The 22,273-nt window shown below is 42.3% G+C and overlaps 1 protein-coding gene across 4 annotated transcripts in view; it reads left to right on the plus strand.

The window, feature by feature from the left end:
• csnk1g1 (casein kinase 1, gamma 1) overlaps positions 1–21,900 on the plus strand; it is a 32,772-nt gene extending 10,872 nt beyond the window's left edge. The window contains exons 4-14 of one of the 4 annotated variants that reach the window (XM_086106538.1): positions 2,327–2,396; positions 7,698–7,849; positions 7,955–8,189; positions 8,768–8,853; positions 9,476–9,560; positions 9,745–9,893; positions 9,976–10,083; positions 11,603–11,713; positions 13,886–13,992; positions 16,894–16,917; positions 18,509–21,900. In XM_086106538.1, the coding sequence (XP_085962664.1) occupies positions 2,327–2,396; positions 7,698–7,849; positions 7,955–8,189; positions 8,768–8,853; positions 9,476–9,560; positions 9,745–9,893; positions 9,976–10,083; positions 11,603–11,713; positions 13,886–13,992; positions 16,894–16,917; positions 18,509–18,563 (1,182 nt within the window). In that variant the 3' untranslated portion in view covers positions 18,564–21,900. The remainder of the gene's footprint in view (positions 1–2,326; positions 2,397–7,697; positions 7,850–7,954; positions 8,190–8,767; positions 8,854–9,475; positions 9,561–9,744; positions 9,894–9,975; positions 10,084–11,602; positions 11,714–13,885; positions 13,993–16,893; positions 16,918–18,508) is intronic. The other 3 variants (XM_086106539.1, XM_086106540.1, XM_086106541.1) reach the window with 3 other exon arrangements.
• The last annotated feature ends 373 nt before the right edge of the window (positions 21,901–22,273 follow it).

Raw genomic sequence — 22,273 nt, forward strand, 5'->3', positions numbered from 1 at the left:
AATGTTGGGTTCCGTAAACGTTCATCATGGGAACCCATTTTTCTATTTTGACTGATATTCATAATCAAGAATTTTGAAACTCAAAAGTATAATGTTTCAAGGGTCAATGTTTGAAAACTATGCATTAACAATGAACATTCCATCAGCAGCTGTGTACTCCAGGTTTATTCCAAAAAATAAATGGACCAAAAACTGGTGTACTCATGTGGCATCATCAGAGTATTTTTTCCAATCTCACTCTGCAAAGATTAATTTGCTGGTAATCATTAATACAGGTAAGTATTGATGTGGCTTGACATCCTCTTCCCAAGACGATGCATGTGTAATCTACGATCAATTTGATGAAAGAATTTAACATGCAGTACGTCATCATGAGTTCTACCAACAGTTAACATTAGCATTACTACACCTTGTGACGAATGTTTTATTCATAAAGTTGCCATGCTACAACCAGTAAATTATAGAATAACCAATACTGTTTCATAATATTTTTCATAACGATTAGCCTACAAATCTAATGACCAACTTGCCTCGTAATCGTGCCTCTCGTCGTATCTTGCTCTCGTGTTCTGTGCATACATTCCTGGTGAGTTTAGTGATACGCCCTTTGGACGATTCATACGAAAAATCAGACTGGCATTCCCATTTCTTAAATGTCGTAATTAGTCGACCTTTGTGAGTTTTTATCACCGCCATCTCAAACTTTCATCAGCGCGATTCCTCAGTTTGTGGACTAAAATAGCAACCAGCATGTGCACATAACGTTATCTGTTGCATCCCCCCCAACACTGAAAACAAAACAAAACGAAAGTAAATTAGAAGAAAGACACTCACACACCACACCACACCACAAACACACATAGAGGCACAGTGAAATCGCGTTGATCACACAGTCAACTCGTGTGCGGTGACTTTTATGGTTAAACTATTTTTAGGTACCGTTAAAATGACGCCATGGAAACGACACGCTACCGGTAACGATTGTTACCGTGAAATCCTCAGGCTTGCCATAGTTTTTTTGTTTTGACTGAGGAATTTCCTTGCGTCCCAAAAACGCACATTATTTGGAACTGTGCGTCCCGTGGGAAAATTATGCGTCTAGGATGCGGGACGCAGAGGTAACGAGATGGCTCAGTCTCTAAACATTCTCTGAGTACTACTATTATTACCACTCCCACTAATACTACATTAATTAATTTAATACCTTCAACTTCACAATAATAATAAATAATTACATCAACCATGATTTTAAACTATGTATTATCAATATTCATTATTCCAAACATGAGAAAGCATTCAGCAAACATAACTGGAATCGAGCAAAAGGACTCCAAATCCCAACGGCCAAACCCAGAAGTGAAGTGCCTCCAAGTGTTATTGACTCCAGCTGTAACGCAAATTACTTGGTTCAAACAAACATTCTAGTGCGACCGCACAAACGTGACGACTGTGCAAAAATAACTAAATAAAAGACCCCACTGTTACAGAAAGGCTTTACACACTATTTAAACTGCCGATCGCGAACGGAACGAACCATGATTGAAACTAACTGTGATGCCGCTCTTTACACGTTGCACTGACTGTCACCTGTCAGTGGCAGCCCCACCCCTCTTAAAGCGCCAGATAAATTCATCAACATGGGTTTCCCTGGATGGATTTTGTTTGATTTCTTCATGATTTTTGCGGTTCTCGGGTCCACTTTATACCTGTGGATGAAGGATTAGAGGTTCAAATCCCTCGTTGTGTCCGAGGACTGGCGACCCGAGGCCAAGACAAAGGCCAAGGACTTGACTCCGAGGCCAAGGCCAAGGACCAAGGACTTGCCGCCGAGGCCAAGGACCAAGGACCGACCTTCAGTCCTCGAGCCGATCCTCGAGGCCAAGGACCGGCTCGAGGAACACATCACTGAAATGTATTCTTATAAAAATGTTTTTGTTTCCCTCAAAACTATAGGCGTCTCCTAATTTTGTTCTTTTTTTTTGTACAGTACTCGTTTTCATATTGGCCATAATAATTCTTTGTAGAATCATGCAAGGTTCTGATTATAATCCATCGCTGGTGCGCCAATTTATTTCATTGATGACACAGCAGTTCCGTTCTACGCAGTGTTCTTGTTGACGAGCAGCGGAAGTAGTCTGTGCTTGAGCAAGGGTACACTGAGCGTTCCCTCCAAGCATGCTTAAATTCTATACAGATTGGCAAGCGTGACTTGGCCCTTTATGCCAATTTCCAAATGGAAGTAGTCAATGCATTTCCTTATTTTTGCTGACTTTAACTGTAAAATTGTCTCAAACGGACTGCTTCTTTGCCTTTTGTTTTTGCACAGGAACCCGTAAAGTCAAGGGCACCGCAGTTGCATTTAGAGTACCGGTTCTACAAAACGCTGGGAACTACAGGTAGGTGACAGTGGCGGATTTGGCTGGTGTTTTGGTTTCACTGGTCCGTGTATTTGTTGTCATATGTTGGGCTGATTGTATATTTACATAGCAGGTGATTATCCATAACTCAATGTTGGGATGTGATATTCCAACAGGTTTAGCAACGTACTTCTTTTTTCAGGAATGTGCGTGTCTGTATTCTTGTGCACTTCAAAAGATAATACCTTTGGGACAAAATAGGAGGTGGGTGCAATTAAAAAGAAGTAGAAGAAAGTTGTGCAATTAATCAAATGCAATGTTCAATCTTTACATCGATTGAAATAAAGTATCCCTTTGGTTATTCGGACTAAAAAAAAAGTGTCACAGGCACTGAAAATCTTCCCTGTCAGTATTTTGTGCATCAGAGGTAACTTAATGATTATGTCATATTTCCAGTTCTGGCTGAGCATAGCATACCATTCATAATGCCTGAATGATTCTGTGGTGACTTGCGTCTGCAATGACACCAATTTGTTGAACAGACAGTGGCCCAGAAATATACATCTTGTCCCAAAATGTAATGATGCACCAGAACTCTTGTTTCAGAAACAAGCTTCACAAAAACAAATTAGGAAACATAACATGGATTCATTAACACCCATATTGTCACCCATTAAAATTGACACGACGTGTTGCTTATCGTCATATTCATATGGTTCTTTAGTTCTGAGATGTTTTATTTGAAAGGGAAAAAAAAGAGTTTGTGGAGACTTCCTACGCAAGTCATAATCCCTTTGCAGCAGAAAATGGGACCAAACAGAATAAAGCATTATCACTGTCAGTGATCAAACATTGGCTATGTGACAACAAAAACACCTACGTGCCAAACTTCGTGGTGTAATATTAAGTTCAATTTCAATTCAGTCTAACCCACCGCAAATTTTAGAAAGGAGAGACAATTGGTTCCTCGAGGAATCTGCAGAGAAAAAGTATTTACTCAGTGGAGAACAATTCTGATTCTGCAGAGCAAATACTGATTGCGCAGCTTGAAAGATGAGTTTCCGCGGCATTGAAAAAAAAACAACCTAAAATGACCAGTTATAAAGCAAATTTATGTTGTAGTTAATGCTAATGTCAGTAGACGTCTCTGTTCTATGACGTCGTAATTATTGGACATCTCCATGAAATGAAGACAATTAAAAACGTCGCCTCATTTCCCTGTAATAATTCCACCACCTCTCGCGTCGCGCCCCCACACGTTGCATCTTATTTCCTTCCATAAACACTGCCACGTGTCGTCGAGTTTGTGTGTGGTACCCAACGTGCTTTGTGCGCGTGCTTGTCACATCACAGATGCGGTCAGTTAACAGGACACCTTTGTTTTTGTCATGAGAACATAAAAAGAGTGGATTTAACAAAAAAGATCAGAATTGTGCATCTCGCCCTGCAGTGTGAATGTAGCCGGTCTGACCGGGATGAAGACGAACGTGAATGTAATTTTCTGCCCTCATTACCGCGGACTGCTTTCAATTCCGCAGAGAGCTTTGAAATGTGCGGCAAATTCCGCGGTCACGGAATCGCGGATTCCTGCGGGGACTCGACAATAGCCCTCCAAGCGAATCCAACTACAATGCGATCCGCGACAAAAATTATCTTGAAACTCCTGATTTAAATGACACAATCCATTTTCCAATCCGCTTTATCCTCACAAGGGTCACCGGTGGTGCTGGAGCCCATCCCAGCTGTCTTCAGGCAGTAGGCAGGGGACACCCAGAACCGGTTGCCTGCCAATCGCAGGGCACACACAGACGAACAACTGTCCCGCGCTCATACTCACACCTAGAGACAATTGAGAGTGTTCAATCAGCCTGCCATGCATGTTTTTGGAATGTGGGAGGAAACCGGAGGACCCGAAGAAAACCCACACAGGCACGGGGAGAACATGCAAACTCCACCCAGGAAGGCCAGAGCCGGGATCAAACCCACGACCTCTGCACTGTGAGGTTGACGTGCGAACCACTGCATTGCCCCAGCTGGAAATTGCCATTTTAAATAATTTTCTTGACAAATTGGAAAAATACACTTGGAATAGTGACACCATAATTTATCGAGAATACCATGCACACATTTTATATGCAGTCCAAAAATTGCCCTTCAAAAGCTGATTTTCCTTTGTACTCATATTAGACACTCCCCTCATTTTGCGGGTATACATGCTCAATAATTCAAGTACAGTATTATCCTCATAGTGATTTGTATAGATTTTGATTTTGTGTGTGTGTGTGTGTGTGTGTGTGTGTGTGTGTGTGTGGGTGTGGGTGTGGGTGGGTGTGGGTGTGGGTGTGTGTGTTTTGAGGCAACATTGTTAACACTGGAGCCTTCGTCCAGGCTGCCACCACCCCTGATATGACACACGAAGCCTTCTCACCTGATCACATGTGATTTCTTAAGACCAAAGAATGGCAAAATGTCCTGAATAGGTGCCAATGTTTACCAATTGGTGAGATTGTGGTGAAAAACTTGTTTTGGAAAATACTTCTTGCGTTTTTGGAAACCAACTAGTATACAAAAGTTGGCATCAGGCATTTTTTTGTTTTTAATTTATGGCTGTTTCCTTATTCCTCGCTGACCCGTTTTATATTATCCATTACGTATCACATTAGAATGAAAGTACACATCTTTTCCACAACCTCGAGGTACTGGTAAACATCTATACAATGTAATGTTTTTTGTAATTTTGCATGTACTTGTGTATAATAGGCTCACCACCGATTTTTAATGAATAAAACAAGAAAGTGTTCTCGAAATTACGCCACTCAGATCCAATCTGTTGGAACAAGGAGTAAGGGAATTTGTTGGTGATGCAGGGTCTTTGCAGTTTGGATCTCCTACGTGCTCGTGATTGTTTTGCAAAGACAAGGCATAGAAAAGGGCAACTGTGTGGAAATTCATTAAATATTTAGAGAGTGGGTCTGCCTTTCTTAGTACTAATCTGACTCTCATCTCTCCTCCAGATGGGAGAATGGGACATCATTGCAGCTCCTCATACCACACAGCAAATTCTGTTGTCATAGTGCCCGTGGGTCTTTCAGCATGAATGTGCATTGACTCATGTCCAGTCAGGTGTTGTTTTCTAACTGTAACCAACTGTCGGATTGGATACTGATGAGGGTTACTCTCAGGGATTTTTCAAATCTTTTCCAAACATGTGGGAACTGTTTGTCCGTACAATCCGTAACTAGTAATTTTGCTACCATGTTTTCACAACACTGCACACAATTTGGGTTAATGGTTGAGAGTATCGTTGAAGGTCAGGTGCTGTGAGAAAAAGGGTATTGCAGGCATGAAACATTATATCAGCTTCTTTTCTTCTGTGAGGACAGCTTGAAACACTCCTGCACTCACAGCGCTCATATTGACCAGATCTTAAATATTGTAGATGAAAGAGAAGAAGAATCTGATCGCCCAAGTGATTTTTTTATCTTAATATGCAGCAGTTTTTCACTTCCTTAAATTATTTTTTAAATCAGTTTTATTTGATGGATGTGCACAAAATAGCCTTTAGGTTTTGACATAAATTACATAAACATTAAAAGAATGAAAATTGGAATGTTCATATTTATTCACCCCCTTTGTTATGAAGCCCCTAAAAAGCTCTGATACAATTAAAAGTCAGACGCTTGAACAGAAGAATCAAAGTGTTACGGTATACACGCATGGACAAAATTGCTGGTACCCCTCTATTAATGAAAGAAAACCCCACAGTGCTCACAGAAATAAGTTCTGACAGAAGTCATTATTAAATACAAAACTATTTTAAAAAGCAAACGTAGAGGCCTGGACAAAAATCATTATACCCCCCCCAAAAAGGGGGTTGTAATATCAGAGGTGCTTGTAATTGTGGCACGCATGATTTGATCTAAAATATTTTATAATTAATGCAGGATTTCTGCCTACCTACCCACCCACTTACACTTGAATAAATACACTTAAATTAAAGATTGAATTTTCGTCCACGCCCCTTTTTTGGGGGGAGGGGACTATATTATTTGGGGGCAAAAAAATAATTTATTAGAACCTAAAAAAAACAGGGGTGGCAACAATTATGGAGGTCAGTGTCATATCTCTTCACCCTAATCACAGCATCTCTCGAGTGAAACTTGGAAGCATCATGCTGTGGAGGTGTTTTTCAATAGCAGTCTCTGAGAAACTGCTTAGCCTTAGTCAAGGGAAATATGGTTGGTGTTAAATACTGGTGATATTCGTCAGTAAAACATGTGCTAGTCTCCAAGTGATCGTCAGAGATGAGTGAGCTCAAGAAAACTTGAGACACTTTTAGGAAAACCGCAGAGAAACTATTCATTTTCTCTCAAGACTTAATGCTGTCCTTAGTCATAACAACATTGTCTCAAAAGGTTTGAGTGTCCATCCGTGTACTATTAGAAATAATGCGTATCCACATGTTAGAAGGCTTTTTATTGTCGATAATGATGGGTCTTCTCTGCTTGTTTTTCGTTAGTTCTTTAAAAGTCCATTTTTTTTTTCTGTTGAATAACCGTTCATCCACTTATTTACACCATCTCCAAGCCGACACATTTCAGGCCTCCCACAGACACTACGTGCCTGTAGTACAATTAGCAACCCACAGCATTGGATAATAGTGTCCAGATACGCAGCGCGGAGCGCGGCAGGACTCCTACTTGTGCATATGCTGGCAAGAGCATATAATGCGCTGCCGTTCCTTTGTAGGGATTGCTGTTGTAGGCCACAGCATGAACACTGTTGATTTAGAAAATGATAGTTCACTCAACATGTCTATACACTTGCAAGAAAGATAATGTGAACCCGCTAGATTCACCTCAGCTTCTGCCTAAATTGTTGCTAAAATGTGATCTTATCTTCATATAAGTTGCATCAAGAGCATTTTGTGTTTTTACACACAAACAATTACATGGTTAAAGTACTCAAGTGTCATGCCAAACTTACGGCGTAGGATTTATTTTATATTTTTAACAAGGCCAGCTGTGTCAGTGTGAGGGTCTACGTGAGTGTTGTACTGAAGTGCTTTAACTTGGCGAATCAAAAGGGTAGATCCACGAAAAGTTTGCAATACTGTACTGTTGTAGGGGTGGGTACCAAAGTTGGCACTTCTTTTGGTACTGCCGAGTACTGATTCTTATAAAATCAAACGCTCCCATGTTTATGTAGCGAAGTGGCTCCTTTGGACTGAGCGAGAGTGGAAAGAGTTGGCGATTTTCCATGGTGCACGCACAAGGACATCGTGATGTTACTCAGTTGCTGCTGTTTGCTTCTCTGACAATTTGTTTGTATGTGTTTTAGCCGAAGGTGTGCCGCAAGTGTTTTACTTCGGACCCTGTGGGAAATACAATGCCATGGTTCTGGAGCTCTTGGGCCCAAGTCTGGAGGACTTATTTGACCTATGTGACAGGACCTTTTCATTGAAGACTGTCCTAATGATCGCAATTCAGTTGGTGAGTTCTTTTCCAATCTTATATGCGCTTCAAAAAGGCACTTCAGTCTTTGGCCCTCGTCTTTCTGTTTTTACACTCTGACTGACATGTATCCTTTGTCTCCAGATATCTCGAATGGAGTATGTGCATTCTAAAAACCTCATCTATAGAGATGTAAAACCTGAAAATTTTCTCATTGGACGACAAGGGAATAAAAAGGAGCACATTATCCACATTATTGACTTCGGCTTGGCCAAAGAATACATCGACCCCGAGACCAAAAAACACATTCCATACCGGGAGCATAAGAGCTTGACTGGCACCGCCCGCTACATGTCCATCAACACGCATTTAGGCAAAGGTACACAAGGCTATCCTAACTCTTGGCTTTATTTTGAAGTTGTCTCAAGCTGTGTTTCTCAATTGTTGTCATCCTGGCACCCACATATTTGTGTTGTTGTGACCCACTTTTATCTAAGTTAAGAACAATAAAGCATGTCTTATTCAAAAAGAGCCTCTGAAGATACATGTACGGCAAATAATTTTAAACACCTTCAAATGAATCTGACAATTCCACCAAAAGCATATTTCTTGCAATGATGCCTGTTAAGCAAAGGCTCAGCTGCGCTGTAATTCTTACCGGGTAAATTAATGACTCGAGCACAAGTGAGTAACATTTCCTGTCACTTACCCAAATGTGTTCTATGCTGGAACTTTGTATGCCTCTGTATCGCCCGCACCCACTCACCAAAAATATTCAAATACAATTTGTTTCCTATAACTGTTGACTAGGTGTCCTTAACCCACCAAAAATGGGTGCACGATTCACTTTTGGGTACTGAACCACCAGTTGAGAATCACTGCTGTAAAGAGTTTTATGTCAGTTGGTTTGGCTCTTGAAAACTGTTCATCAGAGAATGTTTTTAACTCTTGATTTAGAGCAAAGCCGACGAGATGACCTGGAAGCCTTAGGTCACATGTTCATGTATTTCCTTCGTGGGAGTTTGCCGTGGCAAGGACTCAAGGTAACATATAAAATAGTTTTTGTTTTGTTTTTTCATATGTCCAATGGAATGTTTTTCAATCTACTCATCCAAAATGCTTTCAAAAGGGGGCTGTAAATATCGGTCTCCTGAAAGAATGTTAAGAGCTTCTTCGAATGCCTCTATAAGTAATTGTTTTGAAAATACAATGTCACTATCCCAACTTGACCCAAATACTGTGTATTATCTATCTATGTATATATCTTATGAGCAAGGAATTGAGGTATACCAGTTCCTTTGAATCTGAATTTTTCATTGTATCAACATTTTTGAGGGCAATTCTATGCTTCATAAAGCATGAACGATTTATAGAAGGCCTTGGTGCAAGGCCTATAACTGTGTGAATGCTTGGAGGAGAATGGTATGAAGAACAAATGACCCCCGACCCAATCCCATGCAGCACCTTGGAGGTAAACTTGAATAGAAATGAAATAAAAAAATACAAAAAAAAGAATTCCCGAAAATTCCCAGAGACAAAAGAGCTATTATATTTCGGCGTGTCCGGCGTGCATACATTTGGTTAACCATCCACACATTGTTACCCTGTGGTAGTCCATACAACTGCTTCATGTCATGAGCTCGATATGTGTTGGATCTCCCGCAGGCTGACACACTGAAAGAGCGATACCAAAAGATTGGAGACACTAAACGAAACACTCCCATCGAGGTCCTGTGTGAGAACTTTCCAGGTATGTTGCTGAATTTACCTGTGTATTGCTAATCCACAGAGCCGTTAATCATTCAATTATCAAACGTATTTGGCAGTTGTGGAAATAATATGGATAAAGATGATATCATTTATAGGTCACCACAAGCACCGGGGCATATTGTTGCCTGTCTTAAATTCACAACCTGTGATGTTGTTTCATTCAGAGGAGATGGCCACCTACCTGCGATATGTAAGACGGCTAGACTTCTTTGAAAAGCCAGACTATGAATATTTGAGGACTTTATTCACTGAATTGTTTGAGCGCAAAGGATACACCTTCGACTACACGTACGACTGGGTTGGCAGGCAGATTGTAAGTAACACATGTCAAATGTGAACTGTCAAATATAAATATCACATCCGATTCATGTTTATGAGTTCTCGCTTCCCTTTAGCCCACGCCAGTGGGATCTGTCCATATAGACTCTGGGGCGTCTGCAGTCACGAGAGAGAGCCATCCCCACAGAGACCGGACCTCCGCACACCCACCGATAAGAAATCAGGTATGAAAGCTTTTGTATTTGGGACGATGCGCGTTTAGGTTGGTGCGCTCAAGTGCACACATGGCTACAGCAATTTCTATTCAGAAAATAGAAAGGTACGCTAAAATGTTAATTTGATGGGAATTAATATTGAGAGAGAAGCAAACCTAACTACAAATAAGAAACGTGTCCACCAGCGGGTTCGGGGATTGCTGCCATGACAGGCACCAACCACCTGACTGCCACAGCTCCAATCGCCCACCTCAACAATGGAGGCACGGAACATGGTCCACTTGGACTCACTGTCTGTCCCCCGGACCCCCCCTGGATATTCGGTGTAGTTCAGCTGGAGCGAAACTCTTTTCTGACAGGAGATTCTGCCAGACGTTCCCAGCAAACCCTTACAATACGTTTGGGTCTGCAAGGTTGAACCGGCATTCCCCCCCCCCGCACCACCATACCACCAGATCAATTTACAGCTCTGCCACTTTCTTCACCCGAGTGTCCAAAACATTCAGCCACAAATCCCATGACACAACTATGAAGTCGAGCATCGAACTATGGCTTCGGGTGTCCTGGTGTCCAAGTGCACATATGGACACCATTATGTTAGAACATGGTGTTCATTATGGACGAACTGTGACGAGCACAGAAATCCAATAACAGAAAACCACTTGGGCTCCGATCGGGGGTGGGGGGGTGGTGGTCCTCCCAGCCACACCCTTCCAGGTCTCACTGTCATTTCCCACATGAGCATTGAAGTCCACCAACAGAACCAGGGAGTCCCCAGACCTGACTCTAGAGGGGGGCCGCGGCAAGGCAACTCACGTCCGGGCATGGGAGAACGGTTTATTCATCATAGGGGTCTTTTGAGCCTTGCCTTTGTTTGGTCTCTCACCTTGGACCTAAGCTCCAGACAACTTGGCTCCTAGGATCATTGGGACACACAAACCCCCTCCACCGTGTTAAAGCAATGGCTCACGGATCGGAAGCTGTTGAATAGCTCAGTTCAAGCCAATGTAATTAGGTTAGGTATGTTTTTTTTTTTTTTTTTTTTAAACACTTTCCACATGATGTGACAGTAGTATAGTTTAAAAGTAGCGTACAATTTGAGTGGCATGGAAGATTGAAACTGATTAGACAACTGTCAAGTATTGAAATCAGTTCTCAATACTGCCATTGTATTGATTTTGATTACAAAATGTCTTCATAAACAATGAGGTTTTGTTTTCTGAAACACAGTAGATGGTTGATCATTGGTTCAGTAGGATCTTGTGTTATTTTTTGCTGAAGCAGAAGGCAGTTTTTGACCATTTGTTTGGTCTCTGGCACATTTGTTTCAGTTCTCTGGCTGGTTATTAACCTTGCTTGGTTTGATTTGACTATCATTTTGTTGTTTTGGTTGTTCTCCGATTTCCATGGTGCTTGCATGAACCTGGCCTGGCACACTTGAATACCCATCTTTCCTAATGCAACTGTTCCATCATCCCTCCCTCTCTCATTACTCCCCCGTCACTCGGCGTCCCCAACTCCTGAGCAGACGGCAGTCTCTGATCGACGAGGAGCATGGGAGGTGCAGCCCTCTCGCCAAGCAAACTCCTCCTACCTGACCTCTCACCTAGCAGCGGACAGGCACGGGGGCTCAGTGCAGGTATACACCCCTCACCTGATCAGCCCGTCACCCCATCCAAGTCTGATTCCTCAGATCTGTCTTATAGCACCTTGGTGGCATCGTGTCAAGTGCACAGGTGGCCTCTCAACAAGAAGCACTAAAACCTTCTTATATTAGCCTTGATAAGTGATGAGAATTTTAATAATTGTGAACCAATTTTTCATGAAAATGCTTTAGCCTTGGTGCATCATTTTTCATCATTGTCATAGAAGCAACCAGTTTACTGTAGGACAGTTTCACAGATTAATTTCTCTCCATAAACTGAGAAAAGGAAATTACTCGTCAAAATTGATCACAGATGATGCGGTGTTACACACGCCTTGTCATTCAAAATGTAAGAATGCATAGTTTGTCCCATTTGGTCAATGAGGTGTATGAGATAGATCTATTGTCATGTCCTCCCAAACTTGTGTGCCTCTGGCTGGTGAATGTTCCCCCCACACCACCATATGCATGTCGTCATGGTGCCTGACCCCACGGACAACGATGATGCCAAGTAACAGCAGATTTTATTTTTAGGTCTTACTGTACTCGTCATGACATCTTTGCGTACCTCGGGAAAACGCGAAGCTTCTTGCATGGCAGGATGACCCGAATTAGTGCTTACGGTACTTCTGAAATGGTCTTTAAGAGGAACATCCATCTCACAATACAGTGGGACATTGAAGCTGGATTACACTCAATTCCAGGATGTTGGTAGACCTCTGATTTGTACAGCTTTCCAAAAAAAAAAAAAAAACTATCAGAAACTGTGAAAAATAATTGCAGGGTCAAACTGTTGTCATCTTAATGTTAACATTTAAACCATAATGATGATACAAATGCAAAACAAGCTGAAATACATACGGCAATGTTCAAGCACAATTATTAACAAGGAAGAAGTAAAAGTAATCTCAATAATTCACCTCACACACCTAATATTTTTTAATGTAGAAGTATAAAAATAAGAACCTTGAATTTGATGTATAATGCTCGGACGCCGCAACAGTTAAACGTGACTTGATTTTGTGGAGCATATGGTATACCGGATATTCTTTCGTCCATTCTTTTCTAAACACCTCATGTCCACGTGGGTTCTTCTTTTGAAACAATGACAGTACAAGCTAGAAGCCAAATAAAAAGCAAAACGTGAAGAGGTTTAATGGTTGCAAAACGGATCTCGATTCAGGCATCAGTCTTTTCGCATGTCACAATTAAATACTGTTCGACTGAGATTTTTGAGGAACGTCTTTCTTTATGTCATTTCCTACATAGTCTGATGAATTTCAAATTGGGCCTGAATTATTAAAGGTTTGCACGTGCAAAAACAGCCACAGAGTTGATTGCTCACGCAAACAGATCTGAATGCTGATCGAGGGACCATGACCAGGATCGTGCCCGCTAAATGCACCGATAGAGGCCATGCTGTTCATTTTGTGCATTGGTAGCGTATATGCAAATAGATGAATTCAGCACATGTATTGTGATTTATCAGACCTGACATGCAATATAATGGGTGATTTTGCGTCTTTTGCGCAGCAGTTTCTCGGGCGTACTCTCCCATGTTTTAACTGTGCGTGCGTGCGTGTGTACATTCTAAAATCGGCAAATAAAAATGAATCACGTGAAATCGTGACTTTGAAATATGAACGTTATAGGAGTGGAAACGTAAGCGGGTACCTTCGAGAGGTTTGACTGCACAGAATGCATACAAAAAAGTACAAATTTATTCAAGTGTGTTTGTGATTCAAATGTTTTTTTTTTGTTTGTTTTGGTTTTTTTTATAACAGGAGAAACAAAGAATTCAAAATACCCATCAGTGCTATACAACATTATGAATGCTGTATGTGTTCAGCCACCTAGTGAGGCATACTGTTCTGACATGATTTTTTTTTTGTCATGAATTTGAACCATTTCTGAAACAGTGTAACTTTCAATTGATCGGCATAATCCCATCCAGTAATGCAGTGCGCCTTTTGTTTTATTGACGTGCGGCTTGCTCTTTGCTACTGTGAGACTGACCCTTGTGCAAAGCAGTGCGGTTGCAATGTTGCATTGTCTTCACCCGCTGAAATCACCGCTGGGTTCACGCGGATGCGGGCGAACATGTTAACTTGAATTTCAAGCGGAAAGATGTGATGTGAATGATGTGCGTGTCTGTGTGTGCCACAGGTGGTCAGCTCAACCAACGGGGAGCTGAATGCCGACGATCCGCTAGCAGCTCATTCCAATGCGCCGATCTCCGCCCAGGCAGAGGTGGAAGTGGTCGACGAGGCCAAGTATGTGTCATGCAGCCGCACCGCTTCTCTTCCTTGTCCTTATGCTGCCTCCTCTCTTTCCTGCTCTTCCTCTCCACCTCGTTTTGCTTTGCTCTCGCTGCCTTTTTGCCATGCTGTGGAACTGTTGACACCCTTCATTTTGATCCAACCGCTTGTATCTTGTTTGACTGTGTGGCTTGCTCATCTTTGACAATTTGTCCATCAGATTTTCATGGGATTCTATCCCCCCCTCCCCCCAACATAACACACTTATCGTGTGAAGTCTGGGGTGTTCATTTTCAGCTTTGACCACTCCCCCCAATGTTTTGCGCTTCTTGCCTCAATGGTGCTACTTCCTTACATATGAGAACAGTTGTGCTTGTTAGGTGGAACATCTGACTGAAAGGGAATGACTGCTTATTTATTGAAATTGAAATGCAGATGTTAATGTCACCTTGACTCAATTTATGAAGAACGACGTTTGTTAACCCTGGAGAACCCAAGAACTTTTTTCTTCTTTGGAAAATGATGAATTATACATTAAATGACTGCTATATGTTCACTGAACACCAAAATATACAGGTATGTTTTTTCAAATATTCAATGCTTTAATTCTAATTTAGGATTAGGGCCAAATCTGACCCTCTGGGATTTAAGGGTAGCATTTGAGTAGCGGAATTTATAGGGGCCAAATTTGACCCCGTGGGTTCTCCAGGGTTTTAATATACAATACATCCGGCAAGTATTCACGGCGCTCCACTTTTTTCGACATTCCACAGTGTCATTCCAAAATACTGGGAATTCAGTTTTTCCCTCTCAAAATTCTTCACGCAAAATACTTCAACACTTCATCACAACAATATGAGAAAACAAGTGGGGTTTTTTTAATTGAAAAAAAATCGCAAGTATTCACAGCCTTAGCCGTGTAGCTCACAGTTGGGCTCAAGTGCATCGTGTTTCCACCCATCATCTTTGAGAGGTTCCTACAGCTTTACTGGAGTCCACCTCTGGTAAATTCACTTGATTGGACATGATTTGGAAAGGCGCACACCTCTCTATAAGCTCCCACAGATGATGGTGCATGTTAGAACACGAACCAAGCATGAAGTCAAAGGAGTTGTCCGTCGACCGCCAAGACAGGATTGTCTCAAAGCACAAATCTGGAAAGGGTACAGAAAAAATATATATATATACAAGTCAGCATCATGAAGTTGGGATGATTTTTCACCGCTAGGACCTGGGAAACGAATCTGAATAGAGGGCAAAGTACAGACATCCTTTTTCACATTGTCATTATCGGGCATTGTTTGTAGAAATTTGAGGGGGAAAAAATAATTGATTTCATTTTGGGATGAGGCTGTTACATAAGAAAATGTGGAAAAATTAAATGCTGTGACAATTTTCCAAGCGCGCTGTCTCTTCCAATCTGCTCCAAGAGACACCTCTTGGTGGGGCTTCGGTGAACTGCACTGTAAAAAGATAACGTAGCACATACACATCTTCCATCAGCACCGAGGCTCAAAATACCAAAATGACTTCTAATATCAACTTATAAAATAAATTGGGCAACCTTCATTTCAGTCAATTACATATAACGGTGGCATCCCTTCCCTACTGGATATCAAAAGATTCAACAGAAAATGATTTAGTTTCTACGAATCGCACTCATTTGCACTCGTTTCTATTTTTGTGTAATGATGAGCCGTCCTCCAGTGGTGTCCATTCACTCGCTTGTTTGATATGATGATTGGCGTCGTGGCTGGCAGGTACTTTGATGGCTCCGACAGGACTCATGCTGCTACCAGCTAATTAACAGGGAATCGCAGTGAAATGGCGCTGCACATAAATTTCCACACTCCTGGAAGATGTTGTGCAGTAGATCTACAGAGCACAACAACAGATTTTAGAAGATACCACATGACCTAACGCGAATACAAAATCATGCTCAATATGCTTGGAGATTCCTTTCTGACGGGTAAAACACCGGACATCAGCACCCCCATCAATACTGACATGACAGAAATTCTGTGGCTTTCTGAATCTGATGAAACATGACCGTTTTTGTGTATGAGTAATTTCTGTTGTAGAGGAGGAAAAAGAAAAATGTTTACTGTTGAGTTTCATCCATAATCTCGCACAGTAGTGGAGTGGCAGTATTTTCCACCGTGGCTTTTTTGGCTATTTCCTTATATGATGCAGTGAATCAGACCTCATGGTCAATAATCAAGCCATTTTTAACATTGCGCACGTAGCCTTGCCATTCCACCCAACTGTACCGTGATGGGGGAGTGGAAGTGCTTGGTCAAAGTGGAAAGGACACAATGAGATGATTATGTTATCACAGGAGTGGTCCAAAAGCATTTTCAGGAAGCATTTCACGTTTTCCTGATGAATTCAAGACTCGATAGTGGAAGCTGAATTCATGCAGGTGCAGCGAGAAGTCACTTACTTCTCTCAACCTCCATCTCCAGTTCAGATTTGAAATGGTAGACCCGTCTTGTGTTTCCACCACACGGTGTGTAGGAGGAGTGGCGATAGCTGCGTCACCGACCGAACATGTGTGACATCATGGCAGCACGCCGCAGTGTTACCTGCCAGTAAAATTCAAATCGACAAGATGAGGAGCCGCGTGTGTGGGTGAAGGCGTTTGTCCTCTTCTCGTTTTGTCATTCACATAAATCCGGTGGCTGCTGAATCCAATGCTGTAACATGAACTTCCTGAGATCCTGTAACCAATCCAGAACTAGCAAGTGGTCTAGTTCCTTGTCGTACCCCCCACCCCCCCCCTGCCCACTGTGCGTGTCTGTTCATGTCCGTGCGTGTGTGTGTGTGTTTTGCACGCGCTCTGTCCTCATCATCTTGTTCTTGCGGTATTAATCTTTCTTTCCTTTGTCTTTACACTCTTTGTTCTCTCTTCTGTAGCTGCGTGAAAATGCTCAACCTGTGGTGAGTCCCTCTCTGCTCGTCCACCTCAGCCTCATGGGACAGGGAGTGGATCAGCCTAGGCTGGGCACAACCCACTCGTTGGGTTTTGAATCTTAACTGAACTCATTGGAGCACCTTGACATGTGGCCTATGGCGTATCAAACGTGAGGAGTGGCGACTTGAAACGCGTCAGAAGACGTGGTCCTTTTTGTTTGGCTCCAGGGTAAAGGAGTTAGCGTATTTTCCGCACTATAAGGCGCTTCAGATTATAAAACGCACCTTCAATGAATGGCCTATTTTAAAACTGTTTTCATATCCAGTATATGGGCCGCGCCGCATTGTAAGGCACATAGAATAGAAGCTCCAATAGTGGCTGCGGTTTCACTTTGCATCCACTAGATGGTGCTACGCTCAAGGGAATACAACACAATTCAATGCTGCTTTCTTTATGTAGAGCCTTCACAACCGCTGAAGCTGTAACAAAGCCATGAGAACTGGAAACAATCAGGAACATGAAACATATGAATACAAATGTCATAACACAACAGTAAATGAACGAAAAGTTATGAAGACAATTGATTCAACAAAAAGGCACACAAACCTCGTGGCCTCACATTCACAAGGGGCTGAATATCCTTCAAAGTCTTGCTTGTCTCCTTCCTTCATCCAGTCTGTAGTTAACTATGCTTGTCGTATTACCTTCATTTTATTCTGGCTGCGCAGAGCTCACATAGGAGTTGTCTGAGTATCGGGCAGAACCCTTTTAGGTTACAATTGGTTACTACAAATAATCACCCCTAGATGGCATAGGAACACTAACAGGGAAACAACTCAATGGGGACGAGAAAGACAATTAGTCTCTTTTTATTAGGCGCATCGGATTATCGGGCGCACTGTCGGCTTTTGAGAAAATTGAACACTTTTAGGTGCGCTTTATAGTGCGGAAAATACGGTCAGCCTTTTGTAACGTGAGCATTACGACGAGAGGACCCAGCCATGTCATAATCTATAACTTTGTTGTCTCTGTGTTTATTTATTGAACCCCACTGGCTCATCATGTCTTGGCTCTTTGTGTGCACTCCTCTACATTCTTTCCCTTGGACAATCTTTTTTCCCCCCCTTTGAGTTGTTAAAATAATATATTTAGAAGTTATTTTGATGCAAATGAGCCAAAGTAATTTTCAGCATACACTGTGGATCATTAAATTGGAAATATGCAGCAGTAATAAGCTCCTCCTTGGCGGCTATATCAGTCTGTCTTGTCGTTCATCGCAAAGGTGGTTGATTGCTTTGAAGTCGGGCTTCTGTGCTACTCCATACACCAAACGGATACAAGCAATGCCGTATTGTGCCTTGCCTTGTGTACTGGGAAATAGGAGCAGCACTGGAGCAGAAAAAAAAGGGCCTTCCCTCAATTGTTGGCACAAAATCTGGAAGCCAGCTACACTCGAATTAGGACGTGAGATTCAGGGGGGATATGAAAGGGTCATGCCGAACACCTGATTGATGGCTAAAGAGTTGTCTTTTGCCCATATACTGAACCAGTATAAGCGCTGCCGGTGTTGCATCATTTGCCTAACTGTTAGTTGAATGTGTGTGTTTCTGTCCGCAGGTGCTGCTGCTTCTTCAAGCGAAAACGGAAGAAGAACACACCGCGACACAAATGATGGTCTACGGGCAGTTCAGTTGATTGTGCTGTCAGAAATCAGTGAGGTTCCATTCAGAATGCAAGCGCAGGGAAAGGAGAGCCCACCATGGCGCCGTTTTCTGAAAGGACCAGCGAAATGTTTTTGGCACACTTTGCTCAGTTGCTGGGAATCTTATTCCCCCCCCCCCCCCCCCCCCCACCTCCCCATCCAGGATTTGCGGGATAACATTGTGTTGAAACTTTTGCAAAGCGTAATTTTGCTCCAGGTGCATTTTTCTCCTTTCTGCATCTTGTTTTTTTTTCCCCCTCCTCCTCCTCCTGTCATTTATGATTGATCGTTTGACTCGCTGAATCATATTTCATTTCCCCGTCGCTAACTCTTTTTGATGAAAAATCCCATTGTGGGTATTCCTGACGTGGGACTGAATGTAAAGCATGACACATGAGGAGCCAAGAGCATAAACCGCTTGCATTAGCTCCTGCACTTTCTGCCTCCAAATAAGTGAGCCGTGGGACCGGAGAGCACAGGACACCATACACGTGCGCACACACGCACACACCCCTCCTGCACTGTGCTCTCAGAGGAGGATCTCTGCTCCGGCTCCGAGATCAAGTGCCCCTCTCGACACACTACAACCCTCCAGACTCTTGCCCTGTTTTGTGAACACTCAGAGTTGGGCTGGAAAGAAGAAACTATTTATGATATTTATCTCTTGGTTGCCACCAGTTTTCTTACTAATTCTCCCAACATACACGTTGAATGTATGAACCGAAAAGTAAGTGAATTCGGAGCATTTATGTCGTTTGTCCTCGTTTGCATGGGAAGGGAAGAGCGCAACGTTTCAAGGTGAGACCAAAACTAAGGTGGAGAGGCCGTGTGATGTTCTTGAGATGGGATGTGATGGACTCTGCACCAGAAGTTGCTTTGGAGCTCCTCAACACTACTGTTCTCTTCTGCCTTAACCCCAAACAACCGCCTCACTTGACTGGTGTAAAAAAAAAAAAAAAAAAAATACGGCATCCTTATCTGATCGTTGTTATATTTGCAGCAGTTTGAGGGGTTAAGTGATTTATATATATTTTTTAAAAAGCCCATAGTGTGAGTGACTGATGGATTCCAGCCTGACAGCCCCCAGACACTGCAAAGCAATGCTCGATGATCCCGACTGTTCTCAACCTGGAGAGAGATTGTATCCGCACCATTTGTGTTTTGACGTCATGTCGCGGAGGGCTGCCTTGAAACAATATCCTCAGTACGTCACCTTGCCTTTCCTCCTAACACAGCTTTTATTTTTATTTTTTAGTTCATGTCTTGCTAATGTGAACATGTTTTTTTTCCAATGCAATTGTTTGTTCAATCCAAATAGCCATGGCTTTATGAGTAAGGTAAAGGCAGCAACGTGTGAAAAAAGAAAAAAAAAGCATGAGATCATGACTGCACTACTTACATTTGTTTGTTCCTCCTTTGCTCATTCTCCAATCATGTCGTTTTAGGCGTTCAGTGTGTGCCAGGCGGGGAATACACGTTCATTTGTCACCCCTCATTTTTTGTGTGTGTGTGTGTACGCCATGTCCCGCCCCTGTCCCCCTCCACCTCTGCATGTACACAAGAATCCACTCTCACTGGAGGCCTGGGTGAGGTGTTAAGTGGACCTGCGTTTGTGTATTATTTGAAGACAAAGGTTGCAGATGTCCCCCATCTCACCGAATCCATATGCTTGTGGCGTGTATTTACACTGTATAGCTGTTGGTTTGTTCTTAGGCCTCGCCACTCACGTGAGGCCCAGGTTGTGTTATTGAAAGTACTTGAATATGAGCGTCTGCCGGACCTTTTCTGATAGTTGAAGTCATCGTTGTCATAGTGACTGAGGGGAATCGGTGGGCGATGGAGCTATTTGAATGACGGGTATGGCTTCCCTTTGGGACGTGATGGTGCCCGTTGACTGCTGGGCACATGGTCAACATGAGATGTTCAGCTGGAAGCCCTTTTGACCTCTGACTCCAATAGTGGCGGCAGGCAGGCAGGGCCTTGTCCTTTTGGCTCCCTGAGAAAAGGTGAACCTGTTCCTGATATTGAGGTGCTGAAGCCAAACTAAATAGCCTTTCATGTTTTGTTTCGTGTTTCCCCTGGATTCGCCTTGTGCCATTCCCGAGACTACTACTACTGCCTTTGATCTGTGCCAGGAGAGTGGAATGTTTTTGTTCATTTTTTGTTTTCCCACCTGGTTCAATCTTATGTCCTTGGTCTTAAATTGTGTCCACCGCCATTTAAAAAAAAAAAAAGAAAAATCACAGCGCATGGTGACTGAATTCAGTTACCGGGAAGTGTTGGAAGAGAGCGAGGAAAAGTGTAGTCACAGCTCCAGGAGGGAAATTTCTTTGCTCCTGCCTCTACCTTTCAGGGTGTCACAGCACTTGACAGCCTTTTATTTCCTTTGCATTTGTGGGCCTCCTGCAGTGCGACGGTATGATTAGTATGTGCATGGCTTATCTCGGGAAGGCAGCGCTCAGTCTCCCGTGGACCACGTCTATTGTCGGCTCTGTGAGACGTTATGGCTTCCGGTTCGTGAACATGGAAAAAAAAGACATTCCATTTTCTTTCCAGCAAATTTTAGAGCTCATCCTGTTTTGTTGCGTCAAGCTTTGTGGTTGTGTGTGACATCCAGAGCTTTGGAGTCAAAGACGCAGAAAACAAAGCTAAGGACAGTTCAAGTGGTTATGGAAGGCTTCATACCTTTTGGGTTCTCTGGCACTTTTCCTCATTGCTGTACTGTAGAATTGTCTTGGACTTACTGTATTTTTTTTTCTCTGAAGAAGAGGGTGACCTTTACTGCAATGTTGTGACGCTTATTTGAGAATTGTAAATTGTACAGACTTTGCAATGGTAGTCTTGGTTCTTTCTATTGGGATTCCATATAAAAACTGTTTGATTATTTCCCCCCGCCTTCCAAACTGTGGAAAATGTAGTTGTACAGCTCCAAGAGTTTATTTTCCCCTCGACACAATTTTCCCACCAGATCTATGATTACGAGAAATCTTAAAACTGTAAATAAGTATTATTGTGTTGAAATATGAATGTCACTTCAAAAATGTACTTTGAGTTGGTCAAGGGCTTCAACAGTGAAAGACCCAAGTTTCCTATTTTTAGTCGTTCTGATTTTTAATTTGATGAAAACTTTTCCAAACTGCCCCCCGCCTTTTTTTTTTATATGAATTGCTTGTTCTTCCCCTCCTTGGATTCATGTTAGATTTGTTTCACATGAAAAATCACTTTTTATTCCCTCTACGCCTAAAGGGAAATCCAGTTTGCACCCTTTTTTATGTCAAATAAAAGATTTCGCCACCTTTTGCTTTTAGCTATTGTTTTGGTTTGTACTTGTTCATTATACATCTGCTTTTACAATGCTTCTGAATTGACAAACTTCTGTTTCAACGTATCTTGAAGGATTGTCCATTACATTCAGGGTGATTTTCGACTATGTGGGAACAAACCTTTGTTCCCTGAGCTCGAATAAGGGGCTTCTTCATGATTTATTATGCTTTGAGATAAGAGAGAATATTAAATCACTGAGTAAATAGAACAAATCTGATTCTCATCATCACTTGCTTTTATGATACTTTTCTTAATATTTTTGTAAGGAGGATTTGTGTGAAAACAGTATTTGTAAAGGATCACCATTTTTCCCTCAAACCACTGAGTACGTATAACAACTTTAACACATCAATACG

Source organism: Hippocampus guttulatus, chromosome 3, assembly GCF_054856545.1.
Source record: "Hippocampus guttulatus isolate MCC_2025c chromosome 3, RoL_Hgut_1.0, whole genome shotgun sequence".
Taxonomy (NCBI): Eukaryota; Metazoa; Chordata; class Actinopteri; order Syngnathiformes; family Syngnathidae; genus Hippocampus; species Hippocampus guttulatus.